The sequence below is a fragment of the Phyllostomus discolor genome, chromosome 3 (assembly GCF_004126475.2).
Source record: "Phyllostomus discolor isolate MPI-MPIP mPhyDis1 chromosome 3, mPhyDis1.pri.v3, whole genome shotgun sequence".
In the NCBI taxonomy this organism is placed as follows: Eukaryota; Metazoa; Chordata; class Mammalia; order Chiroptera; family Phyllostomidae; genus Phyllostomus; species Phyllostomus discolor.
In genome coordinates, this window is record NC_040905.2 from 185,330,668 (window position 1) to 185,341,928 (window position 11,261).

Genomic DNA, 11,261 nt, shown 5'->3' on the forward strand with positions numbered 1-11,261 from the left:
CCCTTGGTTCTGATATTTGAAAAGCTAAAATAGAGTCTCTAGGATTGGTATCTTGGGCTAAAATCTTTGATAGAATGTGAGCTTCAGTTCTATCTCCTGGCAGTGTAGTTTGGAGAGGAAGGAGTTGGGAGATGGGGACTCCACTCGGGGCGATTATGGGAAGTACACGAGATTACACCCTGACGGTGCCGCATGCACGAGGGGACGGGTTCATCAGGGCTTGAGAAGGTCACCTGGTTCCAGCCCAGTGGGCTTTTCCCAGCTCCGCTCCCTCACCTGAGCAGAGCCTGCGGGACTCCGAGGGAGGGCTGGCGAGGTGAGGGGAGCCGCCCTCCGGCCCCGCTCCGCTTTGGCCAGCTCTCGAGGAACCTCCAAGGAGCACGGCTTGAAAACCAGTGCTTAGCTATTTAGAATGGGTCTCTTTTATGCTGTTGTTACAGATTTTTTTTTAAATTCTTGAAATAGGGGTTTTTCTAAAAAATTATTAAAGTTTAATGACATGTGAAATCATTATTTAGATATAGTTTGGTTCTAACTGTAATTCAGAGCTTTACAGGTTTCAGTCAGTGCTGCCGTAGTCGTCTAAAGGGGGTCTTTTAAAAGAAGATGCGTGTTTTTGAGAAACAGGTCACAAAGGTCTGAAGAGGGAGCTCGTTATCTTCAAAGGAACGCCTTCCACAGGAAGAGAAGTGTTGGAATATTCTCTTGATACTAAACGTTTAAGACGCTTTCTTATAATATCTGCAAAAGTGGTTCTCCGCATACCCGAGGGACACGACACACTCCCAGCAGTCACTGCGGCTCACTGCGGCAGCCACTGTCCTCGGGGCCAGGCGGAAGGACGGCGCGCCACACCGGAGCGCCGGGAATACGTGATTGGCGGCGTCTCCTACCCCTTGTTTGACGTGCCTCTGTGTGACGTGCCCTCCCTCACCTCCAGGGTTGAGTCTGTTGTTTCTAGTAGTGTCCTTGGCAGCAGGCCGTAAGCCCCGCTCCTTGTGTATGTATAATAGGCGTCTATTTACGTAACAGCAGTCTTGATGACTTCAGGTATTTCCTTCTCTGCCCGAGAGAGCACCAGGTCCTCTGACATGAGAATTGTCATCTTTGACTTTTCCAGATCCCTCTCATGGCACATAACTTTGACTTCACTGAAATGAAGAGCTTTCTGAGACACAATCCAAACCAAAAGGACCCCCTGGTTAGTTTTAGCGCCTTAGCCTTAGGCCATTGGTGATTCCTGCTATAGGGACTTGGATTCTTCAGTTCTGGTCACGCCCTCCCCCGCCCCCAACCTCGCCCCAGAGACATGCACTGCAGGCAGTGAGGGTGCCCTGGGCTTGTGTTCACACCTGGTGGTGAAACGTGGCAGGCAGAGGAACGAAGGCATAGGGCTGGCTGGCAGAAACCCAGATTGGCTGGCAGAAACCCAGACTTTTTTTTTAATTGATTTTTTATTTAAAAACCTTTTAAAAAACGTTTTATTGAATTTACTGGAGTGACATTGGTTAATAAAATTATATAGGTTTCAGGTGTACAATTCTATAAAAATCATCTGTGTATGCTATTGTGTGCCTGCCACCCCAAGAAATCAAAGCTTTCATAAGCTGCCTTAGTCCTTTGATAATCCAAATCACACATTCTAATGTTCTTGTATCTCAGGAGTTTCACCCCGAAATAGTCTTGAAGTCTTAACCCCTGAAGTTCCTGGTGAGAGAGACCGCGGAAACTGCATCACATCCTTACAGCTGCACCCAAAAGGCTGGGCCACTCTTCTCCGGTGCTCGAGCAACACTGACGACCAGGAGGTACAGGCCGCAGCGCCCCACCTCCCACCTCCCACCTCCCACAGGGCCGGCTGAACAAACGGCCATCGCCACGCGTGCTTGAAACCCCGTTCTCCTCCTCTCCGGCCTGGGTGTGGCAAGCTGCGAAGTATTTTAAAGCAATGATCAGCTCAGACTGTGCCCGGCTTTTTAATTTTTTTCTCCTCATCTTATTGTAAGAAAACCTTTATACAGTAAACATAGGACAGAGGTATTCCAGCTAGGCTGGCTAAATGTGAGGCTTTGCTAAGCCAGTTAAGTATAATAACTTTCTCTTTTTAAAAACCAGGGGAAACTTTGGGAAAGGAAGGAACTAAACAGACTGGGGGAAGAAGGTCTTATTGACCTTATGACTCTCACCACTCTGAAAGGCAGGAGTCCTCCAAGAAGCCTTCTAGCTCTCGAGTCCACAGCTGAGAAGAGAAGGGCCCTTGAAGTATGCAGGAGACGTGTTCTAGGGCTTGAAGGGCTTAACCCTAGAATTGTTTAAATGTCAAGATCGTTGTTACCCTCAGAAATGGGAATTGTTACCATAGAAATCGCAGTGGCCTCTGTGAGAAACGGGCCTTCAAGCCCCATGGCACAGAGTGACCCTAGCTCACGGAGGTAGGAAGGTATGAGGCCGGCACATCAGTCGGAAGGTGGGTGGGTGGCATTCATCTGAGTGACCTCTTGAAACAGTTCTGTGGCTTTGGCACTCACTCTGTCAAGGCTTTTGAAAGAAGAGTGTCTGCAGCACTGCTCGGGGCTCTGTAACTCTGGTCTTTCTTCTCTCTCCCCAGTGGACTTGTGTTTATGAATTCCAAGAAGGAGCCCCCGTGCGACCTGTCTCACCTCGCTGTTCCCTACGACTGACTCATTACATTGAAGAAGCCAATGTAGGCAGGGGTTACATCAAAGAACTTTGCTTCAGCCCCGATGGACGAATGGTTTCTTCCCCACATGGCTATGGGATTCGCTTGCTGGGATTTGACAAACAGTGCAGTGAACTCATTGACTGTTTGCCCAGAGAAGCCAGTCCCCTGCGGGTGATCCGTTCTCTGTACTCTCATAACGACGTGGTTCTGACAACCAAGTTCTCTCCAACGCACTGTCAGATTGCCTCAGGGTGCCTTAGCGGACGGGTTTCTCTGTATCAGCCAAAGTTTTAGGCACAACCTACATCAAATAAGCAATTCTTCTGGTGTTTGATATATAAATTACTTCAATTTAGGTGAAGTATTTTCTTTTTAGATGACCTTAAAAGTTTGGGTCAAGATCCTGATTCTTATGGGTCCATGAACACACCCTCTGACCTGCGTACCTGGTCGTCGAGCAGAATAGGGGCCTCGCTGAGTTTGACTCTGTGCAGCGGCACCTGCCACAGCGTTACCTGCCGCAGCTCCTGCTGACCTGTGCCACTGGACTCCCGACATCCTGGTGGTTTTGCATGGTAGCTCTTGTCAAGTTTCTTTCTTTTTCTTTTTTCTTTTTTGATTTTGATGTGAATTTTGTGGACATTTGACAGGAGTTTTAGTTGGGTTAGGAGAAACCTGTGACACTAGAATAAAACCCAGAAGTTCGATGTTGGCATACTGGTTGTTGAAAAAGAAACTTCATCTTCATTTATCAGTACACTTGGCCTTTTAAAGTTGCTGTTATGTTTATAATGAGCACAGACAATGGCGTTATTCTCAGAACTGTTAGGTAGTCTTGCAACAAAATGTCTTTTAAGCTTCCTGTTAAAACTATACATATTTTTTCACCATGAGAGGGTTCTGTTGTGCAATTCTAGAAGAAATATTACCATCTCTCTTTGTAATTTACTGGTATGAACTTTAAAATCTCTAGCAGGTGTCCTTACTTGGTATTTTGTTCCTGCCAACAGCATTAGGGAGGAAGGAGGGGCAGAGGAATGGGCTTTGGTCATTTCTTTTGTGTAGAAGAGAATGTGTTGATTGGATTGGTACGCGCTCTGACCAGTGCTGAGAACAGCGTAGCTCAGACCTGCTCTCTCTGCCAGATCATTTGAGTCACACAGGGTGACGACGTGGTACAGTATTGGGGAGGAGTGGAATTGAGAGTGAAGAGGCGTGTGTACTCATATTCCTTCCATGAGCCAGGTGGCACAGTGAGCTCTGTTTGCATCGGAGGAGAGCTGCAGTCCTCTTTGAGCTGCTGGCTTCACTGTGGTCCTCCGTGACTTGGATGTCAAGACGAAGAGCTGGTAGGAAGACCTTTGTTGTGTTTTGCTGTGGAGCACAGCAAGCAGAAAGCCTCAGATGGGGCTCTAGCCCGGGGCTGACCGCTCCCCCGAAGTAAGCAGTGTTTCTCCTGTCTCCTGCATGGGGGTGTGGTGTTAGAGGGGGACTGCCAGAGGCCGGAATTATTTAAATCACACGCTGGCTTTTCCCCTCTTAGTTCACATTTTCTTAGACAGTGATTCTCAAACGTGAAGGTACATTATAATCATTGAGGAGCTTGAGAAAATACAGAAGACGCCCTCACTTTAGGAGATTCTGATTCTGCCACGGAGAGGGCAGAAATCTGTCTTTTTAACAGGAACACCAAGTAATCTTTATTCAGATGGCCCTGGATCACTGCTTGTAAACACTACCTTAAACATCAGTAAGTATTTTTTTACCCATCAGGTGCTTAACACAACTCCCAGAAGGTGTTTTGATTATTATCTTTTAAATAAGTAAATGAAAGCAATTTTAGAGGTAGAAAGTAATACAAAAAAGAATCATCTCATTATTTAAGGGATGAGAGAAGTTAAGTGACTTGCCTACGGTCATCCTGAAAAATTACTGGTGGAGCCAGGACTCGAATTCAAGTCTCCTAATTCCTTGCTCAGGGCAATTTCTACTGTATCATGCTGTCTGTTAAAATAATGACTTATGAATACTTTATTTTGTCTTTAAGTTGTATTATTGTGACGACCCTTAAATTGGCCAGTAGATTGAAAAAGGAGGCATGGGAGCAGATGCTGAGAATTCCAGCCATAAGAAGAAGGGTATTTAAAATCTTACAGAAAATTTTAAGCAACCCAAACACATGAGTAAAAACGACATTTTTCTAGTAGGGCCTACCAGACAGCCATTCACACACATGTATGCAGGTCACATCTCACTTGGAACAATGTCGGCGCTAGGGCAATTTTTTTTAAAAAAGATTATTTACTTTTAGAGAGAGGGGAAGGGAGAGGAAAGGAGAGAAAAACATCAGTGTATAAAAGACATCTATCCACTGCCTCTTGCACTCACATGCCCCCACCCGGGGACCTGGCCTGTAACACAGACATGTGCCCTGACCGGGACGGAACTGCCGACCTTTCTCTCTACAGAACAACACTTGACCCACTCAGCCACACTGGTCAGGACTCGAGGACAAATTTTCAAAATCAGATCAATTTACCATAGATGTTTCAAATTTGGAAATTATTTAAATTTTTTTATTGATTGATTTTTTTAGAGAGAGAGGGTTGTTCCACCAGGGTTGTATTGATTTGCTGTTCTGCCCATTCATACATTCATTAGCCAATCCCTTCGTGTGCCCTGACCTGGGATCAAACCTGTAGCCTCAGTGTAATGGGACGGTGTTCTAGCCACTGAACTACCCGACAGGACCTAAAATCTGGCTATTATTTCAGTCCTCAAAAAACTTCGACATAGTACATTGTAAGCGCAGGTTTGCCATAAACTTAAAAAAAAGGCATTTTTAATACTTAAATATTCTTTTAATAACACCTGCATTAGCCTTAGAAAACAGTAACTCAAAGACTTGCTTTTTACTCCATCCAAAGATAAATTTATCTTTTGAGGATTTCTCAAGTATATCATTTTTAAAAGATTTTATTTATTTTTAGGGAGGGGAACAGAGAGAGACACAGAGGAAGAGAAACCCCTTGGGTTGCCTCTTTCACGCCCTGAACTGGGGACCTGGCCTACAACCCAGGTACCTGCCCTGACTGGGAATCAAACTGGCGACCTTTCGGTTTGCAGGCCAGCACTCAATCCTGGGCCACACCAGTCAGGGCTCACGTGTATCATTTAAAAAAACAAAACAAAACAAAACAAAATGAGAATTGGGATGTAACACAATTTTTATTACTGGCTTATTTATAACTTTTGTTTATAAAAAACACATTTAAAAGAAAAGGTTTTGGAGGCAAAAAACAGTGTTATCATTAAAAATAAGCTACTAAGTTCAGTGATTGTATTGATAATCAAAAGAAGCTTCCACAAATTCCATCTCCTTTGGAGAGAGTTCCATGTCACGTGCTGGGTGCACGTGTCGCCCAGCTCTAGACTTCAGCCCATGGTGGTTTTCACCACTGGAGAGCACCTATCACGCGTCAAATAATGCACATACACCCTCACAGAAACCTTGCAAGGTAGGTGGCATAAGCACCAAGTGACTTTGGAGGGAACAGAGAGTCAGAAAGCTTAAGGGATTTGCCTTCAAGTCACAGAGCTGGGTGGCGTCACTGGGATTCAAACCCAGGTCTGTCTGTTCTAGTCCCAAACCTGTGCTTACTGCCCGACCATCCTGCCCTCTGGTGTGTAAAGGATGGTAAACTGGCCTGCTAGGTTACTTGTTTCACATCCCCTGGAAGGTCTTTACTACAGAGCTGACTTACCTTCTGCACCACATGAAAACATTGACAAGACTGACAGTTTCCATTAGAATTAACACCATGAACTTCAGGGCACACGTACATACAGTCTATGCCTAACTAAAAAACCTCAAGCAGGACACATAGCTACAAAATAAAGAAAAATAGAGCCACACAGAGGAGATTTAAAAATTCATAGCCAGCAAACTCAACAAAACCACCTTTGTCCTCTTTGAGGTGTGGTCGTGATCCAAGTCATCGGGGGTATGGATCAAGGAGTCAAAAGTCAGCAGGAATGCTGTGCTCTTGGAGGACATCACATCCTATAACTTCAGGGTTCCAGTGAGAGTACAAAATCTGATCTGGTGTTTTTTACTCTAAATTGTATTGAGTCATTTGTATTCCTAGTTGGCAAATGTGTTCTAGTTGGTAAAACAGAGTGATGGTTGGCAGTGTCCCTGAAAGCCTGTGCAGACAGTAGTATATGGCAGTGCTGTGCCGGATGACTTCAGGAGCTTCCTCCATAGCAGTTCCTTATTTTCAGTTGTGAAAATGAAGTGGCTCACGCAGAAGAGACCTCTATTTTAATTTTTGGTAATGTGTGATCTTTTTTCCCAGAAGCCCAGAAAACATGTATATTTTGTTATTTCTCCTTGTTACCTCCATGAGAAGCCATACCAAAAATTATAGAAAAAAAGCAAGGAAAAGGTAAATCCCACGCTCCCCACTCCTGTGCTCAGAACTGAGGCCACGCTATACCGTTAGTGTTCAAGTCTTGTTTGCTGGAAAGTGCAATATAGGAAAAATATTCTGAAAGTCTTCTAGAAGCCTAGTGTTCCCCAGTCAGTCAGACTACATGGTTTTGGATCCATAAATATCTGTTAAGCTTGTGAAAAGCAAGAGAAATATTCTGATAACTTACTGATGACAATCAGCGCCATCTAGTGGCCGGCAGTCACGGAGAGCTATGAAACTCCAGTAACACCCGTGTCAGTCATGAAGGAAAGCATATGTATGACTTTCTGGATAACTAATGAGTATCTCTTAAGTGCCAAAACTTAAAACTTGTAATAATTTTTGAAGTAAGTCTTTCAGATATGTTAGTATACCTCCTTGCCTTCTTAAACAGCATGCTCAGTATAATTCACTTTCTCATGATGTAAAGTTATATTCATGTATCATTATAAATATCCAAGGAGCTCTAATGTATATAAAATAATTCATAAAATGTAAAGGGCTATAACAAATGAGTTAATATCAATGACTGTAAAGTGATTCCCTCAGCCCTGGGGTATACTTAATCGTTTGCCTCAGATTGCTGTTTTAATTTAAAAATGTTTTATATCTGCTAAGCAGTTTGTTCTGTCTCCTTCTGATATGTCAACAAGCCTGCCTCTGACAGGCTCCTCACTTCCTTCTGGCGAGCCGCGCTCACCCGCTGGGAGCTGGGCGTGAGATAACCGAGAAGGCCTGGCGTCTGCAGAGCGGCCGAGCGCTGGCGCATGGCCCTGGAGGCAGCTCTGTTGGTTGCTCACCCCTTGCTGACCTTCTGGATGCCACAGTGACCTTCTGGACACCAGAGGTTTCCAGTTAAAGCCTAGCCTCGTGGTGTTTTTCAGCTGCCACTAAGTAAAATACTACAGACTAAGGATGTTGCTAGAGTAAGGAATGAACAGCAATGTACCAAAGAATAATAGCAAAGCAACCACAAAGGCTCTGTATTTGCACAGGGGGTGTTCATGCTTTTAAGGAAAAAAAAAAGACTGCAGAGGTGGGGAAAGCAATGAAAATCAAATCCAGATAGACTTGAGTATTTTCGATGCCATTAAATTTCATCAACAACCATTAAAATATATGCTTAAATTATCACATGTGGTTACAGAGACACAGCTTAGTCTCACTGCAGAGTAAGATCGTACCAAAATTGCTAAGAGTTTCTCCCAATTGAATGGCGATGGAAATTATCAGAAGGAAATGAACAAATTGACCTGCATTGTGCTCTCGGCTGTAAACGAGTCAGAGGTAGAAATACGGGTTTGATGGGCTTTATGAAAAGCTCTAGGGAACTCATCTCTCTCACACGTACCTCCTGGATGTACGTCACCCAGAGGTAATAAAATAATTTTAAATGTAAATGTGGTCCCAAGTATTTAAAGTAGAATTTCAAGCCTTCCTAAGTTTCTTCCTCATTTAGATTTCATGGTTTTTACATTAAAAATTGAATATTTGAATTTTCTTTTAAATTTCACTGCATCTTCTATTTCCGGATTGTGCTTTCTGATTAAGTTTTAGATGAACATTTTCAGGAAATCTGGGATGTTCCAGACAATATACCCGACACCAGAAGTTTCCTCACTGGGCTCAGAGGTACTTTTAAGTTCTTACACTAGACTGTAAGCTCCTTGAGGGCAGGAACTACCTTATTTATTCTTGTTATCCTCAGTGGTCGGTACAGGATCTGACAGAGTAGTTGCTCCGTAAATGTTTGTTAAATGAATAAAATGAACCACATACGTGTGGCCTCGAGTTCCTGTGAAGCCAGACTGTGACGCGCAGGTCACTCAGCACTAAAGGAATCCACCGTTCATCGTCACAGTCAGCACGCTCCACGCATCAGAGGAATACTAAGCATTTCCCATCATCTGGAAAACCGCAGGTTAAGACTCAGTTTTTCATTCCACAGACGTTTGAATCCCTACTATGTGCTTAGTCCAGGACTAGGGACTCAAAGGACAGGATCCTTGAGGCTCTGGTATTGCACAGCTGCAGCTGAAATAGGTGCAGGGCGGGCTTCACAGGCGTGTGACCTGTGCCGTCGGGGAGGGCCCTGCACTGAGACGGGTCCCAGGCTTGGTTCACTGCTGGGCTGGAGCTGTCCTGAAATTCTTCCGTTTTTGAACAAGGGGCCCATCATTTTATTTTGCACTGGGCTCGTAAGTTATGTAGCTGGCCTGGCTTGGATATTATCATTTTGACATGGTGGAAACAAACAATAAGAATTATATCAATATTATCTTTCACATTCAGTGAAAACTAGCCATAAAGCAAAATAACCTATAAAATCTAAAATTAAAACAGAAGTACCTCCCTCCCAACAAACTTTTTAACAGGTCAAATATTCATTTCAGATTAGAAAAGTGTTCTAAAAATGTAATTGGCTTTTTACCTTTTCAATTGGGTTGTTTTTGAGTTTTTCAAATGTGTGTATAGTTGTAGGTGAATTTATTCTCTACATACATACCTACATACAATTTTAAGTTTTTAACAAACCTTTTATTAATATATGCACTGAATATTTTGGTATAAGTCTACCTCATAATGTGCTTTTAAAAAAATAAATGCTTTGAAACTCCTGACACACTTTTTGTGTGTGTGAACCTCTTTAAAGGTTGAGGACAAACCTGCAATTAGCAGCAGTTGGAACATTTTTGCTGAAGGCGCTTAGGTGTGCATCTCGGGGCCAGACTTGGGGCAGACCTGTGGCAGGGGCAGCGGTTTGGTGGTTCTCGTTAGCGAGAGTCCAAACTTTTTCAGTTGTGTAGCCCTATCAGAAAAAATTAGAGAATGTGCTTCAAATTTTGATTCTTTATAAACTTTACATATGCACATTATAAAACAAGTGCAGAGGTAAAGGAACTTGTAGAAAATAAGATTAAAAACATCAATCTCTTCCAGGGACCACCTTGTGCTCCCACTGGTGTGCGCACACCCCCTTCTGTGGCGGCCAGTGCTCCGCATACACTGTCGGCATTTCACACGAAACACATTTACTGAGACCTGACGCATTCACATCCGTTCATTATTGTTCTGGCCGTTTACCAGTTTGTCCGATGTGAGTTATGTTTTTGAGTGTTACAAATTCATTCTTCAGTGAAATTTGTGTTCATATAAATAGAAAGCATAGCTGATACACTTTTACTTTTGTTTGTGGAGCTGTATACAGTGATCGGTTCTCATGTAGACAAATTAGAACATGCTGGGGTTTTTTTTTTCCAATGTTCCCTAGAATGACTTTTTTTTTGTATCGCTTAACAGTGTGATTGGTGGTTCATTTTACCATACTATTTTAATTCACTAGAAAAATGACAATCGAATTTGGAACACTCACTTTTTTGGTAAGTCGTTGAAGAGAAAAACAGAATGAATCCCTTTTGATTTTGTGAAATTAACCATTTATATAAGCTGATTGAACTAACCACAGCACTAATTACTATTTCAGTTATTCCTATGACTGACAGACTATGGGCTATTTAAAAATAGATTTTTTTTTAATTTAAAAGGAAATGGTTATCTGGCATGCATTTATACCAGTGAGTCAACAACTTATATTCATTTCCTGTTACTGATGTAACAAATTACCACAAACTTAGTGGTGAGACCACCACAAACTTCTGTCCACTGAGTTCCCTTTCAGGCCCTCCTGGCAGAGGATGTGGAAAGTGATGCTCAAACCGGACGGTGAGTCCGAGTCCTGGAGGGCCTTCAAAACACAGATTGTGGGGTCCTCACCCAGGGTTTGACCTCAGAGGTCTGGGGTGGGAGCCCCGTTTTGCACTTCTAACCAGTTCCCTGCCGCTGCTCTAGGTCTGGAGACCAGTTTGAGTACTATGGACACTGAAAATGCAGTCAAGAGTTCAGATTTCTCACGGAGGACAGATCCCAAGGAAGTTTATGTAGAGGGAGGAAGCCGGTTTAGGGAAGATTGTAACTTCGCAGGTTGGTATCGTAGACGGACAACAGGCATCCCTTCAGCTACACCATTCCGTATGTCGTCAGGCTGGACATCCGTCAGGGAGAGCCTAGACTTTCCTGATTCGACTTGCTATTTAGGTGACTGA

General features: G+C 43.5%; 1 protein-coding gene across 1 annotated transcript in view; it reads left to right on the forward strand.

Moving 5' to 3' along the window:
• The window catches only part of DCAF10 (DDB1 and CUL4 associated factor 10), a 38,435-nt gene extending 32,958 nt beyond the window's left edge, over positions 1-5,477 (forward strand). The window contains exons 6-7 of the mRNA XM_028524437.2: positions 1,663-1,808; positions 2,609-5,477. Coding sequence (XP_028380238.1) covers positions 1,663-1,808; positions 2,609-2,977 — 515 coding nt within the window. The 3' untranslated portion in view covers positions 2,978-5,477. The remainder of the gene's footprint in view (positions 1-1,662; positions 1,809-2,608) is intronic.
• The last annotated feature ends 5,784 nt before the right edge of the window (positions 5,478-11,261 follow it).